The 26,422-nt window shown below is 45.7% G+C and overlaps 1 protein-coding gene across 4 annotated transcripts in view; it reads left to right on the top strand.

The window, feature by feature from the left end:
* The window catches only part of LCMT1 (leucine carboxyl methyltransferase 1), an 84,783-nt gene that overhangs the window by 37,001 nt on the left and 21,360 nt on the right, over positions 1 to 26,422 (top strand). For all 4 annotated transcript variants that reach the window (XM_030211555.1, XM_030211556.1, XM_030211554.1 and 1 more), the window contains 4 exons: positions 1,970 to 2,046; positions 6,324 to 6,385; positions 21,380 to 21,482; positions 25,724 to 25,844. In XM_030211555.1, coding sequence (XP_030067415.1) covers positions 1,970 to 2,046; positions 6,324 to 6,385; positions 21,380 to 21,482; positions 25,724 to 25,844 — 363 coding nt within the window. The remainder of the gene's footprint in view (positions 1 to 1,969; positions 2,047 to 6,323; positions 6,386 to 21,379; positions 21,483 to 25,723; positions 25,845 to 26,422) is intronic.

Genomic DNA, 26,422 nt, shown 5'->3' with positions numbered 1-26,422 from the left:
CCTGCTGCTGCTTGCTGCGAAGGTGAAAGGAGGCGTTTAAGGTTAGTTCCGGGAGCGACGGAGGGTGGGTGGAGGGGGGGCCCGGCGACCTTGGGTGGGGGGGGTGGCCCGGGGGCGGCCTTGTCCGACTCTCGGCAGCCCTGCTTTCAAACAAAAATTTGCTAGGTCTTACTTTCGGGGGAGGCCTTATATCTACCAATTCAGGAAAACCTCTACTAGGTCTTACTTTCGGGGAAACAGGGTAGTTGAGGGGAGGTACAAGTTGAAGTCTATAAAATACTGAGTGGAGTAGAATGGGTAGACGTGAATGGTTTAAAGTTTCCAAAAATACTAGCACTGGGGGGGTATTCAATGAAAATCTGAAAAAATATTTCTTCACTCAGCTCTGGAATTTATTGCTAGAGAACATGGTAAAAGCCGTCCGTAAGCCTTATTAAGACGTTTATGGGAAAATTCACTGTTTATTCCTAGGGTAAGCAGTATTTGTTTTACTTTTTTGGGGTGGTGTTGGGTACTTGTCACCTGGATTAACTACTGTTGGAAACAGGAAACTGGGCTTGATGGACCTTCAGTCTGTCCCAATATGGCAATGCTTAGCTTCCTATGCTGTTACTTTCAGGATATATTGCAGATTGAAATGGCCGTATATTGTTAGATGGAAGATTTATTGATAGTGGCCCACTGGAAAGATGTGGATCCTTCCAGCCTGGCAGAATTGGAAAAGTGTGGAGTGTTATGGAAGGTGAGTAGTTTGCCGATTCACTGCATGGCAATAAGGTTAACTGGGGGAGAGATTTTCAGAGTAAAGAGAGGATATTACGGTTGGGGGAAGGATCCCAGTTGAGGGTGATTGTTAGATGTTTAGTTCAACGGAGAATATGTAATTTAACTAAGAATTACTTTTGGACACTTACGTAACATACTCTGCTGCCATATCTGAACACGTGTGTGCCTCAGGCACATAGATGAAATGTCTTCTGTTTGATCTTTTGGGAGTACAGAAATGTGTTGATTAGGCTAATTGTTTCCTTTTTATAATCAGGATGATCTTTGTTCTGTTTACTGTAAATGCAATCTCAATAAAAAATGTAGGTAAAAAAGAAAAAGAGCAGCCAGGTGTTGCATAAGGAGTTACCTGATTGTTGAATTTCACAGGTGAGTAGCGGGTGACACATTTACAGTCTAATCGTTGTCCTGTTTTCTGCTTGAACAGTTTGGGTCCCTTTGCTGTATTGACAGATGTTATAGTGACATCTAGTGCTCAGGAAGTGTATTCGCTGCTATTTTTTCTCCTTTAAGTAGAGAGGTGTGTGGTAGCCGTGTTAGTCCACTTTTAAAGGTAATCAATAGAAATAAAATAAAACATGGAAAAGAAAATAAGATGATACTTTTCCATGTTTTATTTTGTTTTATTTCTATTGATTCTCCTTTAAGGACACAGGTTTCATAACATAAGACCAGTGGTCTATCTAGCCCAGTATCCTATTTCCCAAACAGTGGCCAAGCCAGGTCACAAGTACCTGGCAGAAACCCAAATCGTGGCAACACTCCGTACTACAAATCCCATGTCTGTCTCAACAGCAGGAATTTGTCCAAACCTTTTTTAGACCCAGATACACTTACCACTGTTACAATATCTTCTGGCACAGAGTTCCAGAGCTTAACTATTCGTTGAGTGAAAAAGTATTTCCTCCTATTTCTTTGCAATCACTGTTAATTCCAAGCTATGGCAAACTGTTTATTTATTTATTTTTCCATGAGAGGATGTCAAATGTGTCACTGCAGAATAAGATTCCTTTATTGCAGCTCCCCTGCTTGGGTACTCAGCCAGCAAGAATAGAAACGCAGAATGCTGAAGGCAAATATGCCCACTTAGCTTGTTGTATAACAAATTGTTCTGTAACTTTCTGGATGTATGTGTAAAAAAAAAAACCTGCAGTCTACCTCACCAGGAAAACTTTATTTATAGGACAAAAACCGTCTCCCAAGAAAATATTTTGAAGTTGATTTTCCCACGATAGTTGCCAGGAAGATACACAGTATTAAGTAAGTATGTGACTTAAGGCAGTTATTACAAATTATACGTTTGCATGTGGAGAGTGTTTCTGATGAATTTTGCATTACTTGTCATTGCTTTGTTAAAGACTAATTTGTATGTATTTAACAGAAAGTAGGGTTCTCTTTTCTTAAGAGAGTGGTCCTATCCAAATGGAAAAAAAAAAGTATTTGTTTCTGGTAGGGTTGGGGGTTAGAGGAGAGAGTGCTGAACTGTAATGGAGCTTGTTGCTTACTCTAAAGTAGACCAGTTTCCTGGAGAGCTCAGCTAAAGTCCGTCTTTTCTCTTGAGTGAGTTTTGTTTTTTTTGCACAGAATTTTTGTGTTTCATATGGAATTTGGCTGGGGGGTGGGTGGGGGGAAATAACACTTGTGTGGGCTGCAGGAGCCAAGGCAATAGGTGGGCCACAGGAGCTAGGCCACTTCACTTTCTGCCTATATGGTGTGAAGAAAGTGTGCTTATAATGAGGATGTTAGGCCGGGGGGGGGGGGCAGCGGTGAAAGGAGCAAGAGAGAAAGGATTTCAAGTGGAGAAAACAAGGTTGTGGGGGAGGGAATGGGGAGGGATTTGTGGTTGAGGGAGTAGGCCTGGGAAGAAGCAGTACAGGAACCAGAAAGATTGTAGACAGTGTCAGGACTGAAACAGGAACCAGGAGATGGTGCAGAACAAGAACACTGAATACTTGATGTGATTTCCGCCCCCCCCCCCCCCCCCCCCCAAGAAAATGGACCAGCAAGTGTGTATCATCCTAGGTCAGACAAGCTGGTTGTTAGTCCAGTAGGAACTTTTGGAAACACTTCTTCCTTACTAAGGGCCCAACGTGATTTATCATGCAACGGTTTGTACCCAGTTTAGCTCTGCTTTTATGCACAATTTTGTGGTACCTTTATGTTGAGAACAAGTTTTGCACATATGCCGACTGTGTGCGAACACTTCTACTGATGGTCACAACTCATTAAATCCCAGGGTAACGAAGGTATTAACTAGTAAAGACGGACACAGAGAAACATGCAAAGTCTCATGCTGACATTACCCTGGGATTTCAATGAGCTGAGCGCTGAAGGCATTAACTAGTAAAGGCAGAGACGGACATGTGCAGGGTTTTCTAATTCAAGGTCTGAAGAGGCGTAAAAGATTTTTTTTTTTTTTTTACTGCACTCAGTAGTTAGTGAAGATTTCATGCCTGCTTGTCTTTACTGTGAGCATACAGGACCCAAAACTTTATTTGACTTTCTTGAAGAGAAGGGAAAGAGGATAGGACTTGATATACTTCCTTTCTGTGGTTACAACCAGTGGTTTACATATTATATACAGATACTTATTTGTACCTGGGGCAATGGAGGGTTAAGTGACTTGCCCACAGTCACAAGGAGCTGCGGTGGGAATTGAACTCAGTTCCCCAGGATCAAAATCCACTGCACTAACTACTAGGCTACTCCACTAGCAACATTCCATGTAGAATCTTAAATAATTGCAACATTCTGTGTAGAATCTCAAATAGTAGCAGCAGAATCTCCAATAGTACCAACATTCCATGTAGAATCTCAAATAGTAGCAACATTACGCGTAGAATCTCAAATAGTAGCAACAGTCCGTGTAGAATCTCAAATAGTAGCAACAGAATCTCCAGTAGTACCAACATTCCATGTAGAATCTTAAATAATTGCAACATTCCGTGTAGAATCTCAAATAGTAGCAACAGAATCTCCAATAGTACCAACATTCCATGTAGAATCTCAAATAGTAGTAACAGTCTGTGTAGAATCTCAAATAGTAGCAACAGTCCGTGTAGAATCTCAAATAGTAGCAACAGTCTGTGTAGAATCTCAAATAGTAGCAAGAGTCTGTGTAGAATCTCAAATAGTAGCAACAGAATCTCAAATAGTAGCAACATTCCGTGTAGAATCTTAAATAATTGCAACATTCCATGTAGAATCTCAGATAGTAGCAACAGTCTGTGTAGAATCTCAAATAATTGCAACATTCCATGTAGAATCTCAGATAGTAGCAACAGTCTGTGTAGAATCTCAAATAGTAGCAACAGTCCGTGTAGAATCTCAAATAGTAGCAACAGTCTGTGTAGAATCTTAAATAATTGCAACATTCCGTGTAGAATCTCAAATAGTAGCAACATTCCGTGTAGAATCTCAAATAGTAGCAACATTCCGTGTAGAATCTTAAATAATTGCAACATTCCGTGTAGAATCTCAAATAGTAGCAACATTCCATGTAGAATCTTTAATAATTGCAACATTCCATGTAGAATCTCAAATAGTAGCAACATTCCATGTAGAATCTTTAATAATTGCAACATTCCGTATAGAATCTCAAATAGTAGCAACAGAATCGCCAATAGTAGCAACATTCCATCTAGAATCTGAAATAGGGAAAGGGAACTGGGACTTGATATACCGCCTTTCTGTGGTTTTTGCAACTACATTCAACATAGTATATACAGGTACTTATTTGTACCTGGGGCAACGGAGGGTTAAGTGACTTGCCCGGGGTTAGAAGGAGCCACAGTGGGTATCGAACCCAGTTCCCCTGGTTCTCAGGCCACTGCACTAACCACGATGAGGGAGGTGTTCTGGGCTGTTCAACAGGTATTGTGAAGTTTTATATTGGCACCTGGTGTTACATGTGTTCACGTCCTATGTGTGTACTGTAATGCTCTTCTGTGAGTACAGTCAGCATTGTAGCACACGCACGTCTGGGTGCCAGTACTGACATGGCTGCCACTAGCACAGACCCATGGGTTCTCCTTCCTTGGTGCACTTTCTTTGGACACAGCTTGTCTACATACTGCATTAGGAACAACATTTTTACTTCAGCTCATGTTGGGAATCCTTGTTCTGAGCAAAGGTTACTGCGGCAGCCCCTGAGGTCCCAGAGATAACTCTTCTCCTGCTCCTTCCTTGGCTCTCTCCAGCCTCCATTTCCAAAGATCATAGGTTTGATCCTTATTGACCCTAACAGAAAGCTGTCTGGCTCCAGAAAGCGTTCAGAGGGGACCAGATTTGGTAGAGTGGAAGTGGTCAAACCACAATGGAAGAGGGGTGGTGGCCAGAGAATGGAAGTAGGTCTGGTGGGGAAAAGGGCCAACTGTTAAAGGAATTCTGTATAGAGATAAGTAGGTCAGCATCTTTGATTAATTTTGTGTATTGCAGTTTAAAGTAATTACTCTGACCATGATTTATATAGTAGTGGATATTTTGATCCAAAGTATTTAATTCAAACTGGCATTTTTATTATATTTAACCTGGAGAGCAATATATACGATAACACAATCTGTAGTAAGCCCTTACTCATAATTCCACATTACTTAAAAGATGGAAAGATCACTAATATTTCTACTTAATAAAGACATCTTATTTGTCCCTTTAATTTTTTGGGCAGTCTGTTCCAGAGATGGGGAGCCCTCGCCACAACATCCCCTCTGCAGTAATTTTCAGTCTTCGTTCCTGCCCTGGAAGATACCAAGATTAGATTTTATTCCTTGGATCTTCTCTATCAGCAGAGGATTCGTCTCCAGCATGCAATGAATCTCCTTACGAGGACACCCCCTGCCCAAGGTTCTCATAGGGCATGGCTAGAGGGGTTCCCTTCTTGCATTTTCTTAACGAACGGACTCTTCCTGATCAGTGTACAGTTTATAAGAAGATGAGCAGCCTTGAGCTTGGACCTCCCTCCTTTGTGGGCCTGATTTAATTAGGCTCGTCACTTGTAGCAGGTGTTTCCCATAGACGGCAGGATTGATGAAATGCACCATCCCTCCCACTTCCCCAAGAGTTGTATTCCTTGAGCTGTCAAACTACTAGAGTTACTGTGGGAAGGCTGCACTTGCTCAGAACATTACACTTGATCCTGAGCTCTAGAAGGACTGTCATACTGTCAACCTGTGAGGACATCTCCCACTTACGTACCTGATCAATCTTGCAGTGGCAGAGACCTGTTACGCATGAGCAACTGTGCTTTCCAGTCTGGGTAAATGTTGTAGATAAGTGAGACTTGGAGGTTAGGAGGTAGGAAAAGGCATTCTATAAGCCCCAAACCCACTCACTGTTGCGAAACTTGAGTAAGATAAGTGTGCTGTGAAACTGCTTCAGAAATGGCTGCATGAGAAGTTCTTTTGACCAATTACTGGAAATAGTGCAGATGCGGAATGGTTAAATATCCAGAACATATAGTTAGAAAATGCAAAAACATGTTTCTTGTTCTGTTTTTATTTAGATTAATTTACAGACTAACTGTGTTCCTTTCCACGCAGATCGAAGCCCCCTTTATCAAAACCAATTATGGACTCTCATTCTGGTCAATCACTTCTGATAAGTGAGTATTCATTTAGTCTGTTTTCCCCTCCACTTCCTCCTGATAATTCATTTTTGTTTAGCTATTTTCAGTCAGTGTCAGATATTCTTTTCTCTGCATTCCCCATTTAAACTCCTCTTTAAGGAACTTGTCTATGTTGGGGTTAATTTTATAACTGGGGGCCTAGGTTTAGTGAGTAGGAAGGAGCTGAATTTGGTGCTTTTTATGAAGACACAAAGGTACCTCTGAGAATGTTCTTCCACACATCAAAAGGTTTATTCTAGAAGCAAATACTGTAGAGGTACCACATATTCAGAGACCCGACACAAGACCGTGTTTCGGCAGTAAAAACCCACCTGCCTCAGGTGTCGCATAGTCTGTATGGTATCAAAGTTCAAATTGAAGCAGTAGTGCACAAAAGAGAACTGATTCCAGCTCGGGCGTAGCTACATGGGGCCACGGGGGCATGGGCCCCCGTACATTTGGCCCTGGCCCCCTCCCACCACCAACCCTCCCCTGCCGCCGTTGGGTACGTTTGCTGGCGGGGGTCCCCAACCCCCGCCAGCCGAAGTCCTCTGGCGCGGTGCTTCTGTTTCTGTGAGTCTGACATCCTGTCAGACTCACAGAAACAGAAGCCTGCCCTTGCAGATCAGCAATGCAGCCGCACCGGAGAAGAGGTCTTCGGCTGGCGGGGGTTGGGGACCCCTGCCAGCAAAGGTACCCGATGGCGGGGGAGGGGTGGCGGGGGAAGGGGTGGTCGAAAGGGTTGGCGCCGGGGGGGGTCAAAGGTGGTGGTGGCGGCGGCGGCAGGGTTTAAAAATGGCAGGGGGGGGGGTCGGCGGCGCCGGGGAAGGGAGCTAAAATGTGCCTCCTCACCTCAGGCTCTGGACCCCTCTCCCGCCGAAGTCTGGCTACACCCCTGTAATCCAGCTCACACAATATTGCCATGCTTGGACGTTTCAAGCGGTGTTCTTGAGCGCAACAATATCGTGTGAGCTGGAATCGGTTCTCTTTGGTGCATTAGTGCTTCAGTTTAAACTTTCTGAGTAGAAATCCAAGGGAGACGTATGTGTTAGGCGGGGAGAGTCTGATAGGCACGGACGGGGAGAGGGATCTTGGGGTGATAGTATCTGAGGACCTGAAGGCGACGAAACAGTGCGACAAGGCGGTGGCAGTAGCTAGAAGATTGCTAGGCTGTATAGAGAGAGGAGTGACCAGCAGAAGAAAGGAGGTTTTAATGCCCCTGTATAAGACGTTGGTGAGGCCCCACCTGGAGTATTGTGTTCAGTTTTGGAGGCCGTATCTTGCGAAGGATGTTAAAAAAATGGAAGCGGTGCAAAGAAAAGCTACGAGGATGGTATGGGATTTACGTTCCAAGACGTATGAAGAGAGGCTTGCTGACCTGAACATGTACACCCTGGAGGAAAGGAGGAACGGGTGAAATGATACAGACGTTCAAATATTTGAAAGGTATTAATCCGTAAACGGATCTTTTCCGGAGATGGGAAGGCGGTAGAACGAGAGGACATGAAATGAGATTGAAGGGGGGCAGACTCAGGAAAGATGTCAGGAAGTATTTTTTCACGGAGAGGGTGGTAGACGCTTGGAATGCCCTCCTGCGGGAGGTGGTGGAGATGAAAACGGTAACGGAGTTCAAACATGCGTGGGATATGCATAGAGGAATCCTGTGCAGAAGGAATGGATCCTCAGAAGCTTAGCTGAAATTGGGTGGCGGAGCAGTTGGGGGGAAGAGGGGGTGGTGGTTGGGAGGCGAGGATAGGGGAGGGCAGACTTATACGGTCTGTACCAGAGCCGGTGATGGGAGGCGGGACTGGTGGTTGGGAGGCGAGAAATACTGCTGGGCAGACTTATATGGTCTGTGCCCTGAAAAGGACAGGTACAAATTCAAGGTAAGGTATACACATATGAGTTTGTCTTGGGCAGACTAGATGGACCATGCAGGTCTTTTTCTGCCGTCATCTACTATGTTACTATGTTATAGACTGTGACCCCTGAGGCAGGCGTGTCCTTACCACTGAAACATGGTCCCATTTTGGGTCTCTGCAGATGTGGTGCTTCTAGAATAATCATTTGTATGGAAGAACTGTCTGCCCCCACTTTTTTCTCCTTCTGATTTATTGGGGGGGGGGGGGGAGGGACATCTTCCCTTCTGGCTTTTTTTTATTTTTTTTGCCCTTTGGTGTTTGATTTTTACAAAATACTACTGCAAATCCAGCAGCAATAAGCACCTAGGTTGAAATCACAGACGTTTCACCTGCATAAAGGGTGCATAAGTTTGCATACATTATAAAATGTGTTAAATGGCAACTGTGCCCCAGCTCCTCCCCAGCTAAATTTTATAAGAGCCCATTATTTGCTTAAAACATTTTTTTGTGCACAGAAATGATTCATAAGTTTCTCCGAGGACAAGCAGGCTGCTTGTTCTCACGACTGGGTGACGTCCGCGGCAGCCCCCACCAACCGGAAAAAAGCTTCGCGGGACGGTCGGCACGCAGGGCACGCCCACCGCGCATGCGCGGCCGTCTTCCCGCCCGTGCGCGACCGCTCCCGCCAGTTCCTTTTTTTCCGCGCCTGGAGAGAGTCGTGCTTTGCCGCTCTCTCTACTTCAGCCGCCGGATTCTTGCGATCGCGTATATGCGGATCGCGCTTCGTTAATTTAATTTAATTTCCTTTTTTTTTACCTTTCTTTTTACAAAAAAAAAAAAAAAGACTGCGCGTGTGGAGCACGCGCTCCCCTTTTCCCTCGCTTCCAGCGGGGACGCTACATTGCGGCCTAGTGGTCGCTCGGTCGTTTATTTTTTCGTGGTGTGATTTTAGCCACCATTGACGACTTTGACTTCGCCGACGCGATTTTTCCGTCGATGTCCTCGAAGGTCCCGAGTGGATTTAAAAAGTGTGGTCGCTGCGGCCGGCCGATCTCGCAGACCGACACCCACGCTTGGTGCCTCCAGTGCCTCGGGCCGGAGCACAATCTCAAGTCGTGTGCTTTGTGTCTCGGTCTCCGGAAACGGACTCAGGTTGCGAGGCAAGTTCTGCGGGACCGTCTTTTTGGAACTTGCGCCGGCCCCTCGACGTCGACCTCGACGGCATCGGTATCGAAGGCCGGTTCTTCGGTACCGGTATCGATGCCCGAGACATCGGCACCGATGGCAGCGACCCCAGGAGAACAGGTCCCGTCGGCCCGCCGGTCTGCCGGTGAGAGTGGGGTTGAGAGGCCGCGTGGGCAGTCGGCCCCGGTCACTCCCTCAGCTCGTGAGCCACGGGACCGAACCCTGTCTGACCCGGTGCCTCGAGACCGAGGGGGATCGACCTCCTCCTCTTCCATGCCCTCCGGCGCCGGTGACGTGCATCGAAAGAAGGACAAAAAGCGTCGTCACCGGACGCCCTCGGTGCATCCTGAAGAGGAGTCGACGCCGAAGCGTCATCGTCGAGAGGAGAGGTCCCCGTCGGTTGTGGAGGTACCGACACGTCGGGGTTCCGGCACCTCGGTGCCGTCTCCTGGCTCCCAGCAGCTTCCGGCACCGACACCCTTACCGGCCCCACCGCCTTTCCCGGCAGCGGGCCTGGACGAGTGCCTCAGAGCCATCCTTCCGGGGATCCTGGAAGGGCTGATGCGCCAGGCTGTGCCGGCGCCGGGGGTGCTTGCGCCCTCGGCGCCGATGACTGTGGCGCCGGCGAGCTCTAGCCCGGCGCCGGAGCTGTCGACACCGCCGCCGCTTGCGGTGCCGGTCTCGACTGCTACGCAGGTGGAGTCCCCGTCGACGTCGATGGAGGGAGCTCCGTCCCCGCCGGCGCGGGAGTCCACCGCTCGACGACACCGAGACCTCGGTGCCTCGACGTCGAGCCGGGCCCGGTACAGGACTCAGCTACATGAGCTAATGTCCGATACCGAGGATGAGGACTCGTGGGGGGAAGAGGAGGACCCTAGATATTTCTCCTCAGAGGAGTCTACGGGCCTTCCCTCGGACCCCACGCCTTCACCGGAGAGGAAGCTCTCACCTCCTGAGAGCCTCTCCTTTGCCTCCTTTGTGCGGGATATGTCGATCACCATTCCCTTCCCCGTGGTCTCTGTGGAAGAGCCGAGGGCCGAGATGCTCGAGGTCCTCGACTATCCATCACCACCTAGAGAGTCCTCCACGGTGCCGCTGCACAATGTCCTGAAGGAGACGCTGCTCCGGAACTGGGTGAGACCGTTAACTAACCCCACCATTCCCAAGAAAGCAGAGTCCCAGTACAGGATCCACTCCGACCCAGAGCTCATGCGGCCCCAGTTGCCCCATGACTCAGCGGTCGTGGATTCTGCTCTCAAGAGGGCACGGAGTTCGAGGGATACCGCCTCGGCGCCCCCGGGGCGGGAGTCTCGCACTCTGGACTCGTTTGGGAGGAAGGCCTACCAATCCTCCATGCTCGTGACCCGCATCCAGTCATACCTGCTCTATATGAGCATCCACATGCGGACCAATGTGCAACAGCTGGCGGACCTGGTCGAGAAGCTCCCGCCGGAGCAGTCCAGGCCTTATCAGGAGGTGGTCAGGCAGCTGAAGGCATGCAGAAAGTTCCTGTCCAGGGGTATTTTTGACACCTGTGACGTGGCATCTCGTGCTGCGGCCCAAGGTATAGTGATGCGCAGGCTCTCATGGCTGCGCGCCTCTGACCTGGACAACCGCACCCAGCAGAGACTGGCCGACGTCCCTTGCCGGGGGGATAACATTTTCGGTGAGAAGGTCGAGCAGATGGTGGACCAACTGCATCAGCGGGAAACCGCTCTCGACAAGCTCTCCCACCGGGCGCCTTCAGCATCCGCCCCCACTGGTGGGCGTTTTTCCCGGGCACGGCAGGCTGCACCCTATTCTTTTGCAAAGCGTAGGTACAACCAGCCGGCCCGAAGGCCTCGTCAGGCACAGGGACAGCCCCAGCGCGCTCGTTCCCGTCAACAGCGTGCGCCTAAGCAGCCCCCTGCGCCTCCACAGCAAAAGCCGGGGACGGGCTTTTGACTGGATCCACGGGAACATAGCCGCCCTACAAGTGTCCGTACCGGACGATCTGCCGGTCGGAGGGAGGTTAAAATTTTTTCACCAAAGGTGGCCTCTCATAACCTCCGACCAGTGGGTTCTCCAAATAGTGCGGTGCGGATACGCCCTGAATTTGGCCTCCCTGCCTCCAAATTGTCCTCCGGGAGCTCAGTCTTTCAGCTCCCATCACAAGCAGGTACTTGCAGAGGAACTCTCCGCCCTTCTCAGCGCCAATGCGGTCGAGCCCGTACCACCCGGGCAGGAAGGGCAGGGATTCTATTCCAGGTACTTCCTTGTGGAAAAGAAAACAGGGGGGATGCGTCCCATCCTAGACCTGAGAGGCCTGAACAAATTCCTGGTCAAAGAAAAGTTCAGGATGCTTTCCTTGGGCACCCTTCTGCCAATGATTCAGAAAAACGATTGGCTATGTTCCCTGGATTTAAAGGACGCATATACTCACATACCGATACTGCCAGCTCACAGACAGTATCTCAGATTCCGCCTGGGCGCACGCCACTTTCAGTATTGTGTGCTGCCATTTGGGCTCGCCTCTGCCCCACGAGTGTTTACCAAGTGCCTCGTGGTGGTAGCGGCCTACCTACGCAAGCTGGGAGTGCACGTGTTCCCATATCTCGACGATTGGCTGGTCAAGAACACCTCGGAGGCAGGAGCCCTCCGGTCCATGCAGTGCACTATTCAACTTCTGGAGCTGCTGGGGTTTGTGATAAATTACCCAAAGTCCCATCTCCAACCGTCCCAGTCTCTGGAATTCATAGGAGCGCTGCTGAATACCCAGACGGCTCGGGCCTTTCTTCCCGAAGCGAGGGCCGCCAATCTCCTGGCCCTGGCTTCGCAGACCAGAGCGTCCCAGCAGATCACAGCTCGGCAGACGTTGAGACTTCTGGGTCATATGGCCTCCACAGTTCATGTGACTCCCATGGCTCGTCTTCACATGAGATCTGCTCAATGGACCCTAGCTTCCCAGTGGTTCCAAGCCACCGGGAATCTAGAAGATGTCATCCGCCTCTCCACCAGCTGCCGCACTTCACTGCTCTGGTGGACCATTCGGACCAATTTGACACTGGGACGTCCATTTCAAATTCCACAGCCCACGAAAGTGCTGACGACGGATGCCTCTCGCCTGGGGTGGGGAGCTCATGTCGATGGGCTGCACACCCAGGGTATGTGGTCCCTCCAGGAAAAGGATCTGCAGATCAACCTCCTGGAGCTCCGAGCGATCTGGAACGCACTGAAGGCTTTCAGAGATCGGCTGTCCTACCAAATTATCCAAATTCGGACAGACAATCAGGTTGCAATGTTTTACGTCAACAAGCAGGGGGGCACCGGATCTCGCCCCCTGTGTCAGGAAGCCGTCGGGATGTGGCGCTGGGCATGCCAGCACAGCATGCTTCTCCAAGCCACATACCTGGCAGGCGTAAACAACAGTCTGGCCGACAGACTGAGCAGAGTCATGCAACCGCACGAGTGGTCGCTCCATTCCAGAGTGGTACGCAAGATCTTCCGAGAGTGGGGCACCCCCTCGGTGGATCTTTTCGCCTCTCAGACCAACCACAAGCTGCCTCTGTTCTGTTCCAGACTTCAGACACACGGCAGGCTAGCGTCAGATGCCTTTCTCCTTCATTGGGGGACCGGCCTCCTGTATGCTTATCCTCCCATACCTTTGGTGGGGAAGACCTTACTGAAGCTCAAGCAAGACCGCGGCACCATGATTCTGATAGCGCCCTTTTGGCCCCGTCAGATCTGGTTCCCTCTTCTTCTGGAGTTGTCCTCCGAAGAATCGTGGAGATTGGAGTGTTTTCCGACTCTCATTTCGCAGAACGACGGAGCGTTGCTGCACCCCAACCTTCAATCCCTGGCTCTCACGGCCTGGATGTTGAGGGCGTAGACTTCGCTGCGTTGGGTCTGTCTGAGGGTGTCTCCCGGGTCTTGCTTGCCTCTAGGAAGGATTCCACTAAGAAGAGTTACTTTTTCAAGTGGAGGAGGTTTGTCGTTTGGTGTGAGAGCAAGGCCCTAGAACCTCGTTCTTGCCCTGCACAGAACCTGCTTGAATACCTTCTACACTTATCAGAGTCTGGCCTCAAGACCAACTCAGTAAGGAATCACCTCAGTGCGATTAGTGCTTACCATTATCGTGTGGAAGGTAAAGCCATCTCTGGAGAGCCTTTGGTCGTTCGATTCATGAGAGGCTTGCTTTTGTCAAAGCCCCCTATCAAGCCTCCTACAGTGTCATGGGATCTCAACGTCGTCCTCACCCAGCTGATGAAACCTCCTTTTGAGCCACTGAATACCTGCCATCTGAAGTACTTGACCTGGAAGGTCATTTTCTTGGTGGCAGTTACTTCGGCTCGTTGGTTCAGTGAGCTTCAAGCCCTAGTAGCTCATGCTCCATATACCAAATTTCATCACAACAGAGTAGTGCTCCGCACCCACCCAAAGTTCCTGCCGAAGGTGGTGCCGGAGTTCCATCTTAACCAGTCAATTGTCTTGCCAACATTCTTCCCCAGGCCGCATACCCGCCCTGCTGAACGTCAGTTGCACACATTGGACTGCAAGAGAGCATTGGCCTTCTACTTGGAGCGGACACAGCCCCACAGACAGTCCGCCCAATTGTTTGTTTCTTTCGACCCTAACAGGCTAGGGGTCGCTGTCGGGAAACGCACCATCTCCAATTGGCTAGCAGATTGCATTTCCTTCACTTACGCCCAGGCTGGGCTGACTCTTGAGGGTCATGTCACGGCTCATAGTGTTAGAGCCATGGCAGCGTCAGTGGCCCACTTGAAGTCAGCCACTATTGAAGAGATTTGCAAGGCTGCGACGTGGTCATCTGTCCACACATTCACATCACATTACTGCCTCCAGCAGGATACCCGACGCGACAGTCGGTTCGGGCAGTCGGTGCTGCAGAATCTGTTTGGGGTGTAAATCCAACTCCACCCTCCAGGACCCGAATTTATTCTGGTCAGGCTGCACTCTCAGTTAGCTGTTCTTCGTAGGTCAATTTCTGTTCTAAACTCGCCGTTGCGAGGTTCAATTGACCTGGGTTCTTGTTTTGAGTGAGCCTGAGAGCTAGGGATACCCCAGTCGTGAGAACAAGCAGCCTGCTTGTCCTCGGAGAAAGGGTATGATACATACCTGTAGCAGTTGTTCTCCGAGGACAGCAGGCTGATTGTTCTCACCTACCCTCCCTCCTCCCCTTTGGAGTTGTGTGTTTCATCTTTTGCTAGTTATTCAACTGGCGGGAGCGGTCGCGCACGGGCGGGAAGACGGCCGCGCATGCGCGGTGGGCGTGCCCTGCGTGCCGACCGTCCCGCGAAGCTTTTTTCCGGTTGGTGGGGGCTGCCGCGGACGTCACCCAGTCGTGAGAACAATCAGCCTGCTGTCCTCGGAGAACAACTGCTACAGGTATGTATCATACCCTATACCGTATACAATCATTAAGGAATACAATATGCCAAAATCCTTGTGTACCTTAGGTACGAAATAAGTCCGCAGCGTTTTAGGAAAGGGTTCACATAAAAGAGCCATTTCCTTGGTGATAAGTAAATTAGGTTAAAAAAAAATGCTCCGCTACTACATTTTTAACTTTCTCTTCTAGTTGGGAAGTCTGATCTCTCTGCACTATATGGTATGTGTCATGATCCTCCAACTGTCGGTAAATCTTCTGTTAAATATAGATCCACTTGCTGAACAGTAGAAGCTCCATGTTTTACCAGCTTTCTGAACCATAAGCTGCCGATTTGTTCAGAAGTTCAAAGTATTTTTTTTTTGTTTTTTTATGAAGCAAAATCATGTTATGCCATATCTTCACAAGTTTAATTTCCAAATGAGACAATTCTTGTAATACTAATCTCTGAAAGGTGACAATAGCTGGATCAAGAGGCCCCCACTGGAGTCCTTTTTGACTTCAACTTAATAATGGAGACATCATTGCTCTTACCAGAATGTTCAAAAAAGTTTTTAAGTTTAATTTCCGGAAAGCTTTATGCAGAGCTATCTGAGTTTTAAACAGATCATGTCCAACTATAGGGATGAAACCCAACCCTAAGTCCAAGACTGAACGTTGTTGATCAGTCAGTGTAACTCCAGGCATTGTAATCACTGACTGCCCTGGCCCTTCTTGGCTCTGGTACGTGGACCTGTCATCTGTTGGTCTTGATAGCTCACGCATTTGTTTGATCTGCGCCAGGTGCCTCCTCTCTTAAGAACATAAGAATAGCCATACTGGGTCAGACCAGTGGTTCATCTAGCCCAGTATCCTGTTTCCAACAGTGGCCAATCAAAGTCACAAGTACCTGGCAAAAACCCAATTAGCAGCAACATTCCATGCTACCAATCCTGGGGCAAGAAGTGATTTCCCTCATGTTCATCTTAAAGACTATGGACTTTTCTTCCAGGAACTTGTCCAATCCTTTTTAAAACCCAGATACGCTAACCGCTGTTACCACATCTTCAGACAAAGAGTTCCAGAGCTTAACTATTCATGGAATGAAAAAATATTTCCTCTTGTTTGCTTTAAAAGTATTTCCATGTAACTTCATTCGGTGTCCCCTGGTCTTTGTACTCTTTGAAAGAGTGAAAAATCGATTCACTTCTTCCCGTTCTACACCACTCAGGATTTTATAGACCTCAATCATATCCCCCCTCAGCCGTCTCTTTTCCAAGCTGAAGAGCCCTAACCTCTTTAGCCTTTCCTCATGTGAGAAGAGTTCCATCTCCTTTAGCATTTTGGTCGCTCTTCTTTGAACCTTTTCTAATTCCTCTATATGTTTCTTGAGATACGGTGACCAGAATTGAACTCGATATTCAAAGTGAGGTCGCACCATGGAGCGATACAGAGGAATTATAGTAATCTTGATTTTATTTTGCATCCCTTTCCTAATAATTCCTAGCGTTCTGTTTGCTTTTTTGGCTGCCACCACACAATAGGCAGAATATTTCAGCATATTGGCTACAATGACACCTAGATCCTTTTCTTGAGCGCTGACTCCTAAAATGGATCTTAGCATCAGGTAGCTATGATTTGGATTATTCTTCCCAATATGCATCACTTTGCATTTGTCCATGTTAAATTTCATCTGCCATTTGGATGCCCAGTTTCCAAAAGTCTTCCATAAATTTTTCACAATCTGCATGTGTTTTGACAACTCTGAATAGTTTTGTGTCATCTGCAAATTTAATCACTTTGCTCGGCGTTCCATTTTCCAGATCATTAATAAATATGTTCAGTACCACTGGTCCCAGTACAGATCCTTGTGGCACTCCACTATTCACCCTCCATTGAGAAACCCTTTTTAAAAAATCAGTGTTACATTGGCTACCTTTCAGTGCTACAGTGGGAGCAATTCCCTTCCCCTTCCCTGCTGGCCCATTACTCTTGCTGTGTTTCTGAGTAATCGTTCTAGGTCTTATGCCCTCGTGCGTTTTCTCTAGCTGTCCAGCTCAACTCTTACACACTTGGGCCCATCCTGTGGATTGGAACACATACCGTCTGCCATTCTTCCCTGGCATGCTTTTTCTGTGTGTTCCAATCCGATGTCACCCCTATGCCAACAGCAATAAGTTATATTATGGGCAAATCCACCACTAATTACAATGGGGGGGGGGGGGGGAACTTGATATACACCTGAAGCAACAGACGTTTGTAATAAATAAAAGGAAAAGAAGGCCAGTATCGATAGGACAGAATCGTCCAAAGGCCAGGTGGAAGAAACAAGTTTTCTAGAGTTGCTTAAATTTTGGAAAGGAAGCCTCAGTTCTGGTTGGGGTGAGAGGTCATTCCAAACTTTTGGGGCTCTTTACAATTGTGGGGTTCTATAGCAGGTAGTAAAGAGAGTCTACTTTATTGTTAGAGGGGTTTGGGAAAATTCCAGGGAAGCTGAGGTAAGGATTTAGGTTTTGAGTTGGAGGGAGAGGAAACAGTAAAGACTTCTCAGAGCTCTGCTCAGCTGGAAGAATTGGAGTACGGAATCCTGTACAGGATACATGTTACCCCTCAGCATCTTGCTAAATGGTATAAAAAGGGTGATGGGGGGGAGCTTTTTGTCATTTGTGGTAGGAATGTAAAGAAAATAAAAGTTCTGGTACATGAGTTGAAGGATGGTGCAAGAAATACTTGAGTATGGGCTTCCTTTGGACCCAGCTGTATCACCTCAGTTCAGGAGAGTTTCGGGGAAAATCTGTACCTGAGCATCTACAACATATTTGTTTATTTATTGGAATTTATTTACCACTTTTTTTTGAAGGAATTCACTCAAGGCAGTGTACAGTAAGAATAAGTCAAACATAAACAATAGAAAATTACAGCTGTAAAAATATTCAAATAACATTAGAAAGTATGGCACAATAAACTAAAATGTCAGCATAATATGTAATGAAACATTTTAATAGACGGTGTAGGGTATAAGCAAAGGTGGAACATATCTAGAAGTGTTAGAAAATAAGGGGACTAATTTAAAGAAAGTTGCACATGAGATCAGAGAGGTCATTAATCTCGGCTAGGGTAAGAGTGGATGAACATGTCCTGCTATAGTTTGTGTAGATGGTGTCTCTTTTCATGTGTGTGTGTGTGACTAGCAAGTTACTTCCATTAAAGGCTTGGTTGAAGAGTCAAGCTTTCACCTGCTTCCTGAAGTAGAGATATTTGCGTTAAGCGAAGCCTTTCAGGCAGTGCATTCCAGAGTGTGGGGGCTACTCTGGGGAAGGCTCGCTTGCAGGTATCACATCGTGTAATGTCCTTGGAGAGGGTGTGGTTAGGGATACTCTTTGGGGAGGACCTTAGTGTCCTTGGGGGTGTTGTAGAAGGTGATTCTGTTCTTCTAGTACTTGGGACCATTTCCTTTAAGGGCCTTTAAATTGAGCCCTGTATTGTACTGGTAGTCACATCTCTTGTGACCTATTAGTTTTGCTGCAATATTCTGAAACAGTTGGAGCTAGTGGAGACCCTTTGTAGTCAGACCAGTGTACAGTGCATTACGTTGGCAGCAATAAACAGAAAACAGTGCATTGTCCATTCTGAAGTTATTCAGGACTTGTTTTTCCCTTGGTTTCAAGTCGAATCTCTGAATTACTAACCAAAGAGAAGCTTTTTTGGCTTCAATAGTATTTGAGAAACACAGAATTGTTTTTTGTAATGTCTTTTAGTGTTGTTGGTTTGTTTTTTTTTAATTAAGCATTTATACAATTTATAGGCAAATAATAACATTCAGAATACAGAAAAGAATTCCATCTTACATATCCAAATAATACACTACTTAAATTCAAGCCCACATCATGGGAGATACCTTACCTTGCATTATTTATTTAGATTTTGCTCACCTTTTGCACCATTATTGCTGGAGTCATGAAACAATCTAAAAATCACAAAGTGAAGATTTAGAATCAGGCCAATTACCTCTGAACTTTTTATCTATCCTCAACAGTCTGAAATAATAAAGGGAAATCAATTGCAGTCTGATTTCTCCCCCCCCCCCCCCCCACTTTACTGACTTCCCATCAAGGAAATTCCCAGTCTACAAAGGATCCAACACGCATCTGTTATTCTCATAATCAATTGAACGTTTACATGGAAATTGCAGGAAAAATGAAGTTACTATTGCTACCGCTTGAGACTTCAATTGAAGAAAAGCTTTCCTTCGCAACTGGGTAGATCTAGCAACATCAGGCAAAAGAAATACTGCTTGTCCACAAAACAGCCTTTAAGATGGCAAACGTCTGCTCTTCTGTTTGTAAAGTAACTAACAAGAGTAGCATGTTGCGATGATTCAGGAAAATGAGAAATGTGCAAACTGTCAGATAAATTAATTACATCATTACCACCTTATTTCCTTCACTCTTCTAGGCAAATAATACAAATTACTTACTAAGATTCATAATTAGGGAGTTGCAAAACATCTTCTAAGAATGTCTTTTAGTTCAATGTGGGTTGTTAACTTTGACACATAGCTTACTGCAGTGGAAGACATCACAGCCCCCTATAAAGGCGAGTGAAATCAGCTGTCAGCTTTTTCTCTGTCTCCATCTGTTGGTAGGGGGACATAACCCACTTGTCTGGACTAGCCTGGCAGAACTAAAGGAAAGGAAATTAACAAGTAAGTTTAATGTTACCTTCCTTACCTTATCTGCCTTTCCAACAATGGGCTGTAATATTGTAATTCCACAGAGAACAGGCTATACTAAACTTGCTGCTTTCTGTGAAAAGGCTTTTCTAAATCTGTTTTGAACCACAATGTGGGAATTTTGACAAAATAAATCTATAGAAGTATTTTCCCTAGATTTTAGTTTCTAGTTGCGCATGATATGCACTTAAGTTTTAAAGCTAGTGGGGTCTGTGGTTCAACCACTCCTTACTAGAGACAGTGGGGGTCCATGAATATACTGTTCACTTTTAGAACGTGTCATAGTGTTCAACTGTGTATACTTCAGTTTTTAAGGTTTTATCTTAACAGATATGTATAATGATGCTGAGCAAAGGGCAGCTTCTCTAGACCTAAGACCATGCTGTGCAGTACAATTGCACTGTTGGCATTTTTCAGGGCTGAAAATAGAAGACATCCGAGTTTAAGGGCTAATAAAATTGTTCATTATAAAATATTGCATAAGACAGGTGATTGAACTCTGTGGTGTTTCTTCCTGGGCGAAGTTCTGTAAATGAGCAGGAGCATAGTGAAGAGAGAATTCAGGGAATGAGGTAACTCTGCCTGGAATAGGGTGTTAATGCACATCTGTAACCTGCAGAGCAGCAGAAACCACAGCAACTGTACTTTATACCACTAAGGGGCTCATTTTAGATAGAGAAAAACGTCTACAAAGTGGCATAAAAGCAGCATTTGGATGTTTTTCTCACAAAAATGTCCAAATCCGTATTTTCAAAACCTATTTTTCAGACGTTTTTCTATGCCTGTTCGTTTGCAGTGCATCCAGATCTCAAGGGGACGTGTTGGGGACGTGTTAAGGGTGCTGTTGTAACCTTTTGGGACATTTAGTTCTCTGCCCATTTTGTTTCAATAAAGAGTATTTGAGCATAAAATAAATTGTCTTATGCTAACTGGGTCTGATGGGTCCAGCAAATGAGAGAAACCCACTGCATGAACCAGTCGGATTTAATTCCGCTTGAAGTTCTTTGTGAGTGTTGGTTCCTTCCAGTTAGTTTATAATCAGAAAGATTAGGATCAACAATGTAAGAGGCAGAAGGAGTAGCCTAATGGTTAGTGCAGTGAACTGGGTTCAATTCCCACTGCAGCTTCATGTGACCCTGGACAAGTCACTTAGGTGCCCTTTAACTAAGCCACAGTAGGGCTACTGCGTAGGTAGGACGCTCCAAATTGACTCTACCGCTGGAGTAGTTCTGAAGTTGGCACACGCAGTTTCCTGATTACCGCGTGAGTAGCGCCTGAGCCTTTACTGCCTTTTAAATAGGTGATGGTAGTAATGGCTCAGGCAGAAATAGCTGTGCACTAATTTTAATATTAGCGCATGGCCATTGACTGCCCTGTTTTAGTAAAGTCCTAGTGCATGCCAATTTCACACGTCAAAAGTAGCGCAGGCCACTTTTTACCATGGCTTAGGGCCCCAACCCCCTCCCCCCCCAAGCTTAGATTGTGACGGAGAAAGTACCTGCATATACTGTGTACAGCGCTGCTAGGGCCTACGTCCAGTACAGCTTTAGACATGAGTAATTTCTCCTGTTTTGTGCCTGTGAAGAAATTCTTAGTAAAGAGAAACTGAACTATAAGCAGACGTCAGCCGTTACACACACTGCGGCTTTAATTCCTCCAAATTTATATCAAACAAGTATTAGACTGTTCCAGAAATGCAAGACAACAGTTGGATGATTAAAATGTGTTCCCATAATACTGCAGATCATGGCTGTCCTCGATCTGAGAGTAAAACCCTGACGAAACTTAACTGTGCTCAGAATTAGAAACAATAACCCGCTGAATTGCTGCTTATGTCTCCTTTGCAGATTCTCACTCCTTAGACTCCTGCCGGTACTGCATTGTTGGAGCAGATTTGAGGAACTTGCCAGACCTTGAGGAGAAACTAAAGAAATTTAATCTAGAGACACAGTAAGGTTTATGGCTTTACCTGCTTAGAGGGAAGGTGGGAGAGAGGAAAAGGTGCCTTCAGACTCCATGGCTGGAATACACTTTTGTTTGCATTTAATATTGCATTGCCCTCCCTACCTTATAAACGGAGGATTTACATTGAATGTGTCCTGTTTTAAATGAGGCAGCTCACAAAAATAACGTGAAGATTCAACAACTGTTCTTTATTTAAGGGAGGAAAGGGATCTCATCCTACTGTGGCAACCGGAACACAAATTTCTTAGAAACACACAATGAAAAAGTAATCACTGATCCCAAAAACCTCCCAATGAGGGTTTTCTATTATTTTTTAATGTTTTTTTTATTTTTTTTAAATTTCCTTAGGTATACTGACACCTAGTTGAGATATCTTGGTCACGGTAAGAAAACTACTTACCAGGAATACATTGCCTTTTACATGGACGAGACTTCCCATTGATGTTCTATATATTCATGGCCTCATTTGCTGTCTCCAGATACTATAGTCCACTATCTTTTTTTTTTTTTTTTTTAATTATTTCTCTTGCCATGGCCTGCGGACATCTCCCATTATATCTGTGCACACTCTTTTTTTTTGTTTTGTTTTGTTACATTTGTACCCCGCGCTTTCCCACTCATGGCAGGCTCAATGCGGCTTACAAGGGGCAATGGAGGGTTAGGTGACTTGCCCAGAGTCACAAGGAGCTGCCTGTGCCTGAAGTGGGAATCCAACTCAGTTACCCAGGACCAAAGTCCACCACCCTAACCACAGACTCCCAGCTTCAAAATGTCCAATCCCCAACTCATGAAAGAACTTCGTGCCAAACCATCGATTCTGAAGCCTCATACATGATGGGGTCTCGGTGTCATCCTTGCATCTCTCATGAAGCAACCTTTTGAGCTGATGGAATTATCTTTATTCGGTCATCTCACCTGGAAAGTGCTCTTTTTGGTAGCAGTTACTTAATCTAAAATGGAGTTCGTACAAGGAAAGGAATGTTAGTTTGCCGCAGGGATCGGTGCTTGTTCCAGCTCTTAACACTTTTTGTGAGCGATATTGCAGAAGGACTAGCTGATATCGTCCACAGAGATGCAAACCTGACCAAACTCAATAGGCACAATCCCTGATGGGGTGGATAGCATGAGGAGAGATTTTCCCATTGATCGCTGGCTCAATAAGTACATAAGTACATAAGTAGTGCCATACTGGGAAAGACCAAAGGTCCATCTAGCCCAGCATCCTGTCACCGACAGTGGCCAATCCAGGTCAAGGGCACCTGGCACGCTCCCCAAACGTAAAAACATTCCAGACAAGTTATACCTAAAAATGCGGAATTTTTCCAAGTCCATTTAATAGCGGTCTATGGACTTGTCCTTTAGGAATCTATCTAACCCCTTTTTAAACTCCGTCAAGCTAACCGCCCGTACCACGTTCTCCGGCAACGAATTCCAGAGTCTAATTACACGTTGGGTGAAGAAAAATTTTCTCCGATTCGTTTTAAATTTACCACACTGTAGCTTCAACTCATGCCCTCTAGTCCTAGTATTTTTGGATAGCGTGAACAGTCGCTTCACATCCACCCGATCCATTCCACTCATTATTTTATACACTTCTATCATATCTCCCCTCAGCTGTCTCTTCTCCAAGCTGAAAAGCCCTAGCCTTCTCAGCCTCTCTTCATAGGAAAGTCGTCCCATCCCCACTATCATTTTCGTCGCCCTTCGCTGTACCTTTAGTGAGGCTGCAGTGCAATAATAACAAATTATACAAAATTGACAATAAGATAAAAATAACAATTAAACAGCAAAAAGGCAAGAAGATAATAACAGGTAATTATTGTCCTTGGATATTAATTTTTGAGAGTTAATACAAATTAAGTTGAACCTGGGGAGTAAGCCTTTTTAAACAATACTGATTTTAATAATTTACGGAAGTTTAATTCTGGGTCGATTTTACTGATTTTGGGTAGAGCATTCCATAGTTGGGTGCCTATGTATGTAAAGTTGGAAGCATAAATTGATTTGTATTTAATACCATTACAGTCTGGGTAGTGTAGGTTCAAATAAGATCGTGATGTTCTGGATCTGTTTCTGATCATATATTCTGGGACTTCACCGAACATTATCCTGTGGATTATAGTGCATATTTTAAAGGCTACTCGTTCTTTAATGGGGAGCCAATGCAGAATCTCTCGAAGTGGTTTAGCAGATTCAAATTTGGTTTTTCCAAAAATCAGTCTAGCTGCAGTATTTTGAGCCGTTTGTAATTTCTTGAGTAGTTGTTCCTTGCATCCTGCATATATAACATTGCAGTAATCCATCTGACTCAAGACCATAGATTGTATCTTGAATGTGGCAGCTAAGATTTGATGCCAAAATAAAAATGCAGGGTCATGCATTTGGTCTGCAGAAAGCTGAGGGAGCAGTACAGTATAGGGGATGAAGTACTAATGTGCACAAAAGAATAGGCACTTTAAGATCTTCAGATTTGATCAGCCCCCCCCCAAACGGGTAGAAAAGCAGGTGACAAAAGCCAAAAGAATGCTTGGGTGCATAGCGAGAGGTATGTCTCCATTGAGGCCCCATTTAAAATACTGTGCACAGATCTGGAGACCACACCATGAAAAAGATATAAACAAGAATGAGTCAGTCCAGAGGGTGGCTACGACAGTCACAAAAGGTGGTCTTCATCATAAAGCATATGGGGACAGACTTTAAGTCTTCAATATATATAGTTTGGAAGAAATATAGGATAGAGGAGATAACTGTACCTCCATGGCATAAGTACACAGGAGATGAATCTTTCAACTGAAAGGAAACTCAGGAATGAAGGGGCATAGGATGAAGATGAAATGAGATTAGACTCGAGAGTAATCTGAAGGAAATACTACTTTATGGAAAGGGTGGCAGATACATGGAACAACCTCCCGGTGGAGGTGGTGGTTGGGCTGTATCTTGAGTTCAAGTAAGCATGGCAAAAGTACATAGTAACTCTTAGGGCAGGGAAAAGATGATAGATGGTATGGATGGGCAGTGCAATCTATGTAAGGGAAAGTGAACTTTGCTCACCTGTGAATTGTATGCTCTCTTTCATCATAACAAAGTAGTTGTGTCTACTCTTGTTGATCACACCGTTCTATCCAACCAGTGAAGAAATAGTGCTTCCTACATTTTGTCGTAAAGTCCCTCCATTCTCTGAACTGTAAACACTGTTGTTTGCTGTCTTAAAACAACTGAAGAAAACAGTCTATGTAGGTGTTTTCCTTCTTTGATCTCCCCCCCCCCCCCCCCCCCCAAACAGGCTTGGTTTTCCAGTTGGATAATCTGTAGCTAGTTATGTTAACTAGTGCTTCTCTGATCGGAGCCGTTGCAGCTACTATAGCTCTCCTGAAATATAGTTCATTGGACGGTAATATGGTCCTTCTGCCGTTCCATGCCATACTGTCACTTCACACTCCCGCCTAGAGTGGTCTTAATCGGAGACGGTGCTTATGGTTGAACTGTACTGACCAACCTGTCTTTGAAATCTGCAACTCTGTAACTTGGTGAGGCCACTCTTGGACAATGAGCAGGATTGAGTAGCCCTGAGCTTGGGAGTCATCTGCTTGTGTGCCTAATTATGCCCTGCTTGTCTTGTGTGTGTGTGTGTGTGTGTGTGTGTGGAGGGGGAGGGGGGGTTAAGCCTGTAACAGTTGTTTTCCCTAGACTGCAGAATTCATCAGACATGTAGTTCTTCCCACCTACCTGAGAGCTGAGCTACTTGAGTTATGGAACTGAAGCGCTGAGGAGACTGTTTCACATGCTTGGAAGTTTATGTTAATAACTGAGCTCTGGGACAACTGATCTGTCTTGATACCATTCTTAATTAATTCTGCTATCTAAGAAAAACATGTGTTATAGGTGAGCAACTTAGCTTTGGTTTGTGTGGAATTCTGGCGTTTTACCCAACTGGAAACAATCCCAGAACTTTATTCAGTACCTGAAGAGATGTTGCATTTGGAGGTCACTTCGAGCCCGAAAGGGGCTATACAAGATAAATTTAAAAGTGGTTCTGCATTAATGGTGATAGCTTCAGGATAGGGAAGCTGTGCGGAGGAACAGCACAGTAATGGGTAGCAGTTCTCGGGGAAGTTTGTCTTTCTGTAAAAAATGCAAGCATTGATATATATTTAAAAACAATAAAAAAGGAAAGATAATGGGAAACACTGCTGCTTTTAGAGCTAACTTTGTATTTTTCCCATAAGATTGCCAACTGTGCTGGTTGCAGAATGTGTGCTGGTGTACATGAGCCCAGAGCAGTCAGCGAGCCTGATAAAATGGGCAGCCTGTGCTTTCCATACAGCCATGATCATCAATTATGAGCAGGTAAGATGTACTCGGGGAGAGGAAGTGACTTTGGGCAGGTCCCCTCTTAAATTGTAAGCTTCATGGGGCAGAGACTTATGACATCTCAGTACTTTTACCACTGTTCAGCATGGCATAGGTCCATTAGCATTGTAAGAATAAGTACAAGGGTGAAATGAAAAGTAACGCCTCCACCTCCATAACTTTCATTTAAATGAAGATATTGTAATGAATAAAAAAAATGAAAATTCTTGAAACGTATTATTTTTTTTAATTACATGTATTTACTTTTCTACGTGGACACGTTTTCAAAAACCATCACAAAAGCAATGCTCATCTTCTCTCTCCAAGTAGTTGTCCACAGTCCTTTCCATCTCTTCAGTATTGCAAAAAGATGGAAATGGTATGGTGCGAAGTCTGGGCTGTATGTTGGGTGGGCTAAGCCTGTGGGACCCATCTTTGCAACTGCCTCTGGTGTTTTGTGCTGTACGAAGTCTAGCATTGCAACACAACTTCCTCCTTGTGCTTCTGAAGTCAAATCATTCAAAGTTTTTAGGGTACAGTGACTTCCAATTGTCCTTTACAAGTTGGTCAACCTT

The sequence above is a fragment of the Microcaecilia unicolor genome, chromosome 8 (genome assembly GCF_901765095.1).
Source record: "Microcaecilia unicolor chromosome 8, aMicUni1.1, whole genome shotgun sequence".
NCBI lineage: Eukaryota > Metazoa > Chordata > Amphibia > Gymnophiona > Siphonopidae > Microcaecilia > Microcaecilia unicolor.
The sequence above is the reverse complement of the archived record's forward strand: the minus strand, read 5'-3'. Positions and strand labels throughout refer to the sequence as shown.